General features: G+C 36.3%; 1 protein-coding gene across 2 annotated transcripts; it reads right to left on the bottom strand.

Moving 5' to 3' along the window:
* Positions 1-2,865: 2,865 nt before the first annotated feature.
* LOC107774763 (uncharacterized) lies at positions 2,866-10,551 on the bottom strand. 2 transcript variants are annotated; one of them, XR_001645592.2, is made up of 4 exons: positions 10,351-10,547; positions 5,444-5,565; positions 4,741-4,916; positions 2,866-3,198 (listed from the first exon to the last, which is right to left on the bottom strand). XR_001645592.2 is itself a non-coding variant. In XM_016594407.2 (4 exons), the coding sequence occupies exons 1-4, from the start codon at positions 7,952-7,954 to the stop codon at positions 2,978-2,980; spliced, it is 588 nt and encodes a 195-aa protein (XP_016449893.1). In that variant the 5' UTR covers positions 7,955-10,551; the 3' UTR covers positions 2,866-2,977. The 2 variants fall into 2 exon arrangements, 1 of the variants encoding a protein (XP_016449893.1); XM_016594407.2 differs by having other exon boundaries at positions 7,886-10,551.
* Positions 10,552-10,797: the final 246 nt, after the last annotated feature.

Raw genomic sequence — 10,797 nt, forward strand, 5'->3', positions numbered from 1 at the left:
ATATATGGTTCCATAGCTATAATTCATTGAGAAGGGAAGCCCTTAAAATAGAGAAAATTTAATCCTCTTAATTTAAGTTTTGTCATGAATGCTACTTACCTTTGTCACTTGATTTGATTAAACTTCTTAAAATTATGGAAATTTGGCAGTAAAGAGAAATGCCCATATCTAGAGCTTTGAAGAAATCAAGCTTCGTGCCGAACTAGACCCTTCAAATAGTACTATTTGAAATTCTAAAATAACAGCTATATTTTCAATTACTCGTGGCAAAAAAGTGACTATTTAAATTTTACTTTCCAAAAGGACCTCTTGATTGAAAGGCCTAGGGGTGTCAAACGGGCAAGTTGAGCCAATTTTAGACGGGTAAAAATGAGTTAAGTCAATAGTTGAACGCGTCATTTTATTTGAATTAAGATGGGTTGAGTGAAAATAAACTAAAATTTGGGTTATAACCCAATCGCCCAACTCTTATCAAGCTTTACTTAATATTTGTTATTTTCTTATGAATTATATAATTACTAAATAAGACTTTTTTTCCTTTTGTTATAGTCACATATAACATATCAAACAAAAAAAAATATTTCTAAGATATTTTGATAAAGTTACTCATGGATCACTTTGGGCTAAAAATTAAGCCAACTTTAAAGTAAAAATGGCGTGTAGTAGCCATTAATTAAGGGGGTCTTTAATTTTTATCCACTAATTATAATGTTCAGCAAAAATAGCCACTACTAATAGGAAAAAGACACTTTTACCCTTTCTTCAATGGTTATATTCCCAAAACCTTTTGCAAAAAGAAAGAAGCGATGAAGGTGAAGTATATATCAAGCGTAGTAATGGTAAATGTGAAAAGCCCTCCAAAATCGTCCAAATTTCATCAATAATATGCAAAGACAGAGAATTATCATAATGATGAAGTTGCAGCCAAATTAGCTCGTGGTCAAAGTTCAAAAGAATTTTCTGGATTTCGATTTCCCTATTAATATATAGCGTAGTAGTTGAGCTTTTCTTTGGCTTTGTTGCTTCAGTCACTGGGTATATAGTATAGGATGTCACTGGGTAAGTAAGCCTTACATTGTACTAACACTAACAAAAGTATTTATGAATGACATCATCCTCAATACTTATTTGCTAAATTCTGTATGTTCAAATTTTTGAGCAGATGACTGAATTTTCAAAATTTCTTTCTTCTTACCTTGTTTTTGTTTCTTTTGAGTTCAAAGATTAAAAGTTAAGGACATGAGTCCTTAAGTTTGACATGCAGATTCAAAATTTAAGGATATGCAATCCTTAACTTACAGTTTCAAGTTTAAAATTCTTAACTTTGAATTACACGTTCAAAAGTTAAGGACCGACAGTCCTTAACTTTGAGTTCAAAGTTCAAAACTTAAGGACTCTCTGTCCTCAACTTTACAAAAGTTAAGGACAGGAGTCCTTAAGTTTGACATGCAGGTTCAAAAGATAAGGACAGACAGTCCTTAACTTATAGTTTCAAGTTCAAAACTTAAGGACATGCAGTCCTTAAGTTATTGTTTCAAGTTCAAAATTTAAGGACTTTCTGTCCTTAACTTTGAGTTTCAGGTTCAAAAGTTAAGGACATGCAGTCCTTAACTTATAGTTTTAAGTTCAAAACTTAAGGACAGGCAGTCCTTAAGTTATTGTTTCAAGTTCAAAACTTAAGGACCGTCTGTCCTTAACTTTGAGTTTCAAGTTCAAAAGTTAAGGACAGGAGTCCTTAAGTTTGATTTGCAGGTTAAAAAGTTATGGAAAGACAATCCTTAAGTTTGAATAATACGTTCAAAAGTTAAGGACATGCAGTCTTTAACTTTGAGTTCAAAGTTCAAACGTTAAGAACATGAGTCCTTAAGTTTGAAATGCAGGTTCAAAAGTTAAAGAGAGGCAATCCTTAAGTTTGAATTACACGTTCAAAAGTTCAGGACAAGGAGTTTTTAACTTTATGTTTAAAGTTACCTCATTTTCTTTGTTGCTCCAATGGGACTTGAAAAGCTTCTCGTTTACACAAAAATTATTACAAGAACCCAACTGTTTACATCACAGAGTGTGGTAAGCAAAAAATTTAATTTATTGAACTTATATATATATATATATATATATATATATATATATATATATATATATATATATATATATATATTAAATCATGACTTTAGTGTTTACTGAATATCGTCTCTGTTTTTCATCCTAATTTGAAACTCGTTTGACATTGTCATCAGGAATGGGTGAGTTTGATATTAATGAAGTTGCAAAAGGTGTCAATGATGCTCAGGGTTGATTTCTACCAACACCATATTAATGCTCTTTATAAAGACAGGTATAAGTTATAGCAGAAGGGTATTTTCGTCCAGTCAGGTATAAATTTATTAAACCAGTGGCTAAAAACTAAAGACATTTAAAACACTGGCTTTAAAATAAAGACAGGTGCTGATAGTGGCTATTTGTGGACATCGCCCAACTTTAAATGAGTTGAGATGGGTTGAGTTAAGATAGGCTGAATCCAATAAATGAGTATGTCAATAACCAACCCAACCTTGGGCGATTTAGACGGGTCATTTGGGCTTGGACCAAATTTGTCAGCCCTAGAAAGGCCTATGGCTACTGCCATCACTGAAGTTATTTAGATTAATTAATTTTCTCTTCTACCTAATAATTCATGTAAAATAATGGCTATGGAGTTCTAACATGTAATTTCGATTTTGCTTATATTATTTTCTTTATGTTGGATAAACATTGTGCTAATAAATAAAGAATTGTGTCCAGATAAAATTTTAACATTTAGGACATTGTGTGAAAGGAATATAAATTGGAGTAGTGCAGAAAAGTTGAAGAATCATAGCCGAAGAAAACTAACTAAACTATTGTAGTATCGATTATTTCACGTTTAAAAGAAAAATATAACCTCTCTACCTTCGTAAGGTAGGAATAACACTGCATACACACTATCTTTTCCGGATTCCATTTATGAGATTACAACAAATACGGGACAGGGAGGAGGAGGGGAAGGAGGTGGTGGAGATGATGGTGTTGCGGAATAGGGGCTGTGGTTCCTCCCAATAGTCTCGTAGAGTTCGGACAACATAACAATTATCGTCCTCGTATGTTGCTCTAATTCGACGAATTGAGCTCTTATTTGTTGAAGTTCTCTCTTGATTTCCTCCATTTCTTGATTTCTTGCTCTACCTGAATCACGATACATGTAAAATTCAAGATATGCTTCGAATAAGTGTGAAACTTAAAATAGGTATTATAAGGAAGGGAAAAAAGAAAGAAATGAAAATAAAGAAAAAAAGTTTTGTTTCTCTTTGTGAATAAGAGAAAATTCTCTAAATTATTGATCAAGTATTAGTCTTGCATATAATACCGTAATAGGAGAATTTAACTGTAATCTATTGCATACTTGTCAACCTAATTTTTTCTCTCTCTATATATTTTGTTACCATTGACCCGAGCCTATGCGAAGCAAGGCCTTTGACCAGATACAGTAGATTTATAGAAACAATTAAGCAAAAGAAAAATGACATTGTATAACCGCTCTCAAAATAATAGCCAAAAATAGCTCAGTTTCAAAAGTAATCGAAATTTAGCCACTTTTCATGTAAAGATAAATCTGAGCAAAAACTGTTCAAAACCCGAAAAATACGTCAGTATATTATACTGGAGTTCCAGCATAAGTATGCTTGAACTCCAGCATATTATACTGGAGTTCCAGGACAAGTATGCTGGAACTCCAGCATAATATGATGGAGTTCCAGCATAATATATTGGAGTTCAAGCAAGTATAATTGTCCAGTATAATATACTGGAGTTTGGAGCACTGGTGCTCCAGTATATTATACTGGAGTCAGCAGAGTATACCAGTCCAGCATAATATGCTGGAGTTCATACACAGGTGCACCGAACTCTAGTATATTATGCTGGACCGGTCTTTGTTGCAGCAAAATAGTGGCTATTTTTCATTGACTTCGTAAACGCTGACTATTTTTGAATGACCAGTCTGAAAACTGGCTATACCGTGCTATATTTACAATATAGATAGTTTCTGGCGCGGGCTAAAAGTGAAAAAAGCCCATTATCAAAAGGGGAGCCTTGACATAACTAGTAAAATTATTGTCATGTGACCTGGATCAAGTCATTGGTTCAAGCCATGAAAACAGGCTCTTGCAGAAATGCAGGGCAAGAATGCGTATAATAGACCTTGTGGTTCGGCCCTTCCTAGGCTCCTGCGCTCAAGAGTGTCTATACAAAGCTCCTCTCTTCTTCACTCAAAGAGGCCATGCACCCTTTTTTGGTGAAGTGTCGTTAAGCATCCCTAGCGGTACGAAAAGAGGGGTTGTGATGATATCATCTACGTCCGTATACAGTTCAAGGTGCTGATAATTCATCTTCAAAAAGCATTCTATCTTTGTTTGCCTCCTCAAGCGAGCACTTTATGGCCTTAAACAAGCACCCAACCTATACAAAGGGCTATAGTTGTCCACTATAGGAGGTTTCTTCTAACAATCCCTTATTTGGTATGCCACGAAATTATGAAGCGCACAACGAGAGATCAGTGCATCGGACTGTCCTAATATAGGCAATTATCAAAGGATTTAAACAATCATTGAGTAAGCACCCATAACTAAACTTTTTCTCCCTCTGCTTCTGAGACTATTATCGGCAAGCACACATGAGTTCTAAATCTTAGGTCCGCCACGTACATATTAGAATCGAATAGAACCTCACCTCTTGAATTAGCAAATCCAGTGTTGGTGAACTGGTGAGGTGGTGGATGGACAAAAGGAGCGGGACGAGAAGCAGGTCGTGTAGATGTTATCTTTTCGTATTTGGAGATGATATGTACAGTACAAAAATCAGGAACCTCTTTTAATACGCCTCCTGGAATGTCTTTGGCTTTGAATCTGCAGTGCAGAAGGCTATTGAAATTAGACCATTTGAAGAGGTAAAAGTTTACTTGCATAGAATTTTTATACCAAATCATATTAAATTACTATGGTCAAGTGATTTAATGAGGTGAAAGTACATCTTAATTAACTATGATGAAGTGAGAAAAGTATACGAGCAGACACATATAATGCACCTATAGATTTGATGTAAACATAAAATATGAGTAAATTTTTACCAATGCGAGTAAGATGTTTTATTCAAATCTAACATATGAAATGAAAAATCAACAGAGCTTGAAAGGCATGCATACATTTAAGTATGTATAGACACACCTTTTTCCCTTATCTTCTATTCACAAAAACTTTTGGAAAAAATATTTTAAAGCCAAGTTTGTAACATAATCATGCACTAATATCTACATATCCCTATGGTAAGTTTAGAACGATGAGCATTATTAATAATAGTTAATATATATCATAACATGTTTGTTACATAATTTTATCAGATTATTAATTAATTCTTGTTAATGATGGAGTCATACCTGAGAAAACCGTCTTTTCTTGCAGCACCAAAAATCAATGCCTCTACTCCAGTTCTATTCACATATTCAACAATTGCTTTGACTACATCCTTGTCCTCTAACACCACAACATGACTATCTACCTGTTTTATCGGAGAATTAGAAGAACTACCAATATTAGAGACGTGAAAGCTAAAGGAAAAAAACTAGTAAGAGTACACAAAAAATATTGATTATTCTAATTCGTCCATGTTTATATCAAGATGTTTTGGCACCGCGAAGGGGTGTGGATGTCTTGTGAGATATATCGGATCCGTTCGGTCTTTACTAGAAGTCTGGAGTTCGAGCCTCGAGGATGGAGAAACCTATGTTAGAAGATGTCAGTACCACCAAGGGATTTACACAGTATAGATATCCTATAAAAGTTGAAGAGAATTCTCTTCATAAAGCCTAGCCGTCATTTTTTTATTGGTAAATAAAAATTTTATTACCAAAATGGGTGTTGCATTATAAAGCATTCGGCGACTGACTGTTGGACAGTAGTTCCAACACTTCCGTCAGGCTCATGATCAAAATCAACTATATACTAAAACCACCAAGGCAAACTACTTACTACTTATGTAGGATAGAAATCAAAACTTGCCAACCAATTAGCTACTTTGGGTTTCTTACAACCTATAAAATACACCTCTTGGATTATCTACTTGGTCATTAAGTACACAGGTTGTTGCTTGTTTTGAAATACTCTCATGTTCCTTTCTCTCCAAATAGAGTAGATTGAAGCTACAAAACACATTATGTACACATGTGCTCTAACACGCCTACTAGCAAACCTGACTGACCATTGTAGCTCATCATCCCAGTTCCTAGGCCTCTTGTTAATACCTTGCCATTTCAGAAGTTTCTGCCAGACTTGAGCAGCCAATTCACATGCGAAGAACAAATAGGAGCGACTTCCATTCTCCTGGCCACACAAAGGGCATATTTTATCGCTAGCCATACCCTATTTACTTAGTGTATCCCTTGTATATAGCTTGCCATGAGCTACTAGCCTTAACACAAAGATCCATTTGGGTATTCCAAGGTTATTACATACCATTTTCCTCCGGGCCACCTTTGGAAACTCACCTCTTAGCCTCTGGTATAATTGCTTTGAAGAGAACTGATTCATGTTGTGTATATCAGTTAGTTCATATCCTGCTTCTATATAGTACTTTGATGCCTTCATAATCTTTTGGATGATCTATGAAATCTGTTTTGGAATGTCCTCCAGGAAGTTCCTACTAGCCTCATAATAGCAGTGTATCCATTTAACCCATAGTTTATCTTTCTTTTGGCATAAGTTCCAAACAATTTGCTAATAACCGTTTTGTTCCAAGCAGTGATGTCTAAAATGTTTAAGCCCCCAGCAGTTGTCGGTTGACATACTCTGTCCTAGGTCAATAATGCTTTCTTTGAGAGTTCAGCACCACCAGACCATAAAAAGCTTTTACATGCAGCTTTTATGATCTGCACAACTTTCTTAGGGAGCACAAAGATTTGAGCCCAGAAGACTTGTATAGAGAATAAGACAGATTTAATGAGTTGTGCTCTACCAGCATATGATAGAAACTTGGTAGTCCAGGATTTGATTCTCTGCAGAATCTTATCTAGCAGAGGGTTACATTGTACAAATGAAACTCTTTTGGAGCTAAGAGGATCCCCTAAGTATCTGAAGGGGAGTTCTCCTTTAGTGAATCCAAGTATCTGCAAAATTTCTTGTTGCACATCAGTAGTCATGCCTTCAAAGTAGATTGAGCTTTTGGCAGGGTTAGCTATGAGTCCAGAAACAGCTGAGAAGTGCTGAAAATGCTTAATCAAGTATTTTACTGATGCAACATCACCTCTACAGAAAAGAAGTGAATCATCTGAAAATCCCAAATGGATGATATTCAGCTTGGCACACTTGAGATGAAAATTGAAATAAGGATTTTGCCCCAATTGCTTCAACAATCTTCTCAAGGACTCCATCACTAAAACAAATAGGAAGGGGGATACAAGATCCCCTTACCTCAGGCCCTTTTTGGAATCAAAAAGTTTAGAAGGCTTCCTATTTATAATGATTGAGAAAGATACTGTCCTAAGGCATGTAATTATCCAGCCCACAAATGCACTAGGGAAGTTCAGACCAAACATCACTTGCTCAATAAATGCACACTTTACAGAATAATATGCTTTTTGCATGTCAATCTTAAGCATACATCTTGGGGAAGTACCCTTCCTCCCATAGTCCCTTACCAATTCATGGCTCAATAGGATATTATCAGGTATGACCCTCCTAGGAACAAAGGTAGTCTGGCTACTATCAACTAAGTAATCCATGACATTCTATATCCTCTTTGTAATAACCTTAGAGATCAGTTTGTATAGCATAGTGCAGCAAGATATGGGCCTAAACTCCTTAATAGTAGAGGGAGATTGTACCTTAAGAATCAAGGTAACAATGGTGCAGTTAATACATCCATGCAGTCTGAAAAAACTGGATCGCGACATCTAAAACACCATCTCCAATAATAGGCCATGCTTTCTTGAAGAAGAATGCATTAAATCCATCACATCCTGGGGACTTCAGATCAGATATATCTTTCAAGGCTAGGTAGACTTCTTCTCTTATGACTGGAGCTATAAGGGGTAGATATATCTTTCAAGGCCAGCACCTAGAATACTAGGTGTAATTGCAGGTAGTTGTGTAGCACAAATGCCTAGCAGTCCCTTGTAAAATCCAATGATCTCTGCTTCAATTGCCCTGTCAGTGTGTACCACATCTCCACTAATAGTGATCAGCCCTTTAGTGTGATTCTGGGCAATCCTATTCTTGATATAGGCATGGAAAAAGATGAGTTGGTGTCTCCTAGCCTCAACCATTGAACTCTAGATTGTTGTCTCAGAATATTTTTATCTACTAGGATCCATTTCTCTAAGTTAAGTTTAAGCTCTTTCTCTGTAGCATATAAAGTGGGATCAATGTAGCAGGTTCATAGCTTCTCTTGAATATCACATAGATCTTGCCTGGTATTTTACATCTTCTGCTCGACTTTACAGAACCTATGTTCGTTTAAAGCTTTCATCCCTTCCTTCATTAGTTTGAGCTTGTGCCAGACGTGGTACATATACTCCCCTTGCACAATACAAGTAAAGACAATATTAAGAAATTAGGTATGAACGGTCAAGTGATTCAAGAACCTAAAGGGTCTTGCCACCTTTCTTGGGTTGCTACTGAATTTAATGCAAAGAATGGAATGGTCAGAAAAATAAGGATCTTTTGCTTCAACTGTAAGCTGGGCCATAGAGACATTCAAGAAGGATTGACCAGGGCTCTATCAATCCTACTGTGAATGTGTGAATTAGTCCAAGTATAGAATCTTCCCACTCTTTTTATCATTGTTAGACCAATTAACCCCAAGAACTCCTCAAAGTCTTTCACCGCTATATCTTGTATTTCACTTTCTCCCATTCTGTTATCAAGTTGGAGTATTGCATTGAAATCTCCCATAATGAGCCACGGGCTCTGAATATTGGACTCTATTCCTATCAGATCCTGCCAAAGGTGTTTCCTATCAGCAATTGTGTGAAGGCCATACATTGTAGTGAATTCAAACTCAATAAATCAGTCTGCACTTATAATAGCACAGTAAAGGAACTGAGAGCTTGTACAAAGTACTGTAACATCAACCAACCTTCGATCCCATAATAGCTAGATCCTTCCTCGCCCATTAATATCATAATTATCATGCCAACTCCAGGTAGGAAAGACTTTATTTATAATCCTTGAGGCATTTTGTTTAATGACTCTATGTTCCGTAATAGCTCAAACTACTATTTTCTCTTTACTTACTATCTTCTTCATCTCCTTGTGCTTAAAAAACTAATTGAACCCCCTAACATTCTATGTAGCAATAATCATTGGTGATTGTTGTGGGGGTGAGGAGGCTTTCCTCCTTGGATAGAGCTGCATCTTGTGTCCACTGTTCCTAGGGCTGCTTGCAACACCTGTTGAAATGAGGTTCCTCTCATAGGGATGAAACCATTCTCAACATCCACAAGATATTGACTACTTTCATCGAATACCTGAGGCCTTGCAACTACTTTCCCTTTTACTTTTGTCCACCCATCTTTTCCATTTTCAGGATCACCCTCCACCTCCTCTGGTGGCACCTCAGGTATTGGTGATGCTGGGACATCCTTACTTTGCCAAACTTTCTTAGTATTCCTTGTCTCAGCTTTGGCTTTCTTAGGTTGGGGCTTTGCTTGCTCGGCCTGACAGATATGTCCAAGTTGGCAGCATACTCGGCAGTACTGAGGCCACCATTCATATCTAACTTCTTGGTCATAGCGCTTGCCAAATGAATCCAACAACTTGACAGTTTTAGGTAATGGGACAATAATGTCCATTTCAATAAGCACTCGAGCATACAAAATCCTCTCTTTGCGAGAGGTGCATTCATCAGCACATACAGGGTGCCTAATACACTAGCTAGCATGCTCAGAGAGTTGGGACTCCAGCAACTCAGGGGTAAGTTAGGAAACGTTACCCAAAGGGGAATTGTTTTGAGTATCTCCTCACTAAAATTAAAATTGGTACTCTAGGGCTTGACAATCACTATTTTACTATTCAGCATATGAGGTCCAGACATCAGGACTATCACCACAACTATAGAATCTTATCACAAAATAACAATTGTTATGGTAGTATATGTGTGGTTTATGCTGAAACGTCCAGAGCCTCCCTTGGAATATGGTGATTTCCCCAATAGTTGGAGAATCTCCAACCACGTTGAGGATCAGTGCATATTTCCAATTTTCAGATTCCTTTCTGACCTCAGCTTTATCAAATTGAACCATTTTAACACCATTTTTTATTATTGGAGCAATAAATTGCAGATTGATACCTTTTGAAGCTAGCCGATTCCCTGTGAATAGATTCACCCACATCTTCTTCTCTTCCGTAGGTGGTGGTGGCTGCTTTGCAAGCTCATATTTCTGTGGACTAGCTACCAATTTCGGCGGAGAATTGAATTTCCTAGCGGGTGGGGCTGTTTGCACTTTAGTCACTCCGCTTTGATTCACCACGTTAGCATGCCAAATGTATAAGGTATACATTGCGAAGGAATAACAACTGCTGTACCAAAAATTATGGCACATGTTAGTGATTATTCCCAAAATTCCAAACAAAATAATTTTTTATTTTACAATCTTTGTGCATTTTGGTGTCATTTTCTGATAATTGTTGCATTCTATTTGCCATGTTAATTTTTATAAAATACAAAAATATGTATTTTTGCATTTAGGTTTTAGTTTTATATTTTTTAGTATCAATTAAGGTTAAATTTGTTTAG

Source organism: Nicotiana tabacum, chromosome 5 (assembly GCF_000715075.1).
Source record: "Nicotiana tabacum cultivar K326 chromosome 5, ASM71507v2, whole genome shotgun sequence".
NCBI classification, from domain to species: domain Eukaryota; kingdom Viridiplantae; phylum Streptophyta; class Magnoliopsida; order Solanales; family Solanaceae; genus Nicotiana; species Nicotiana tabacum.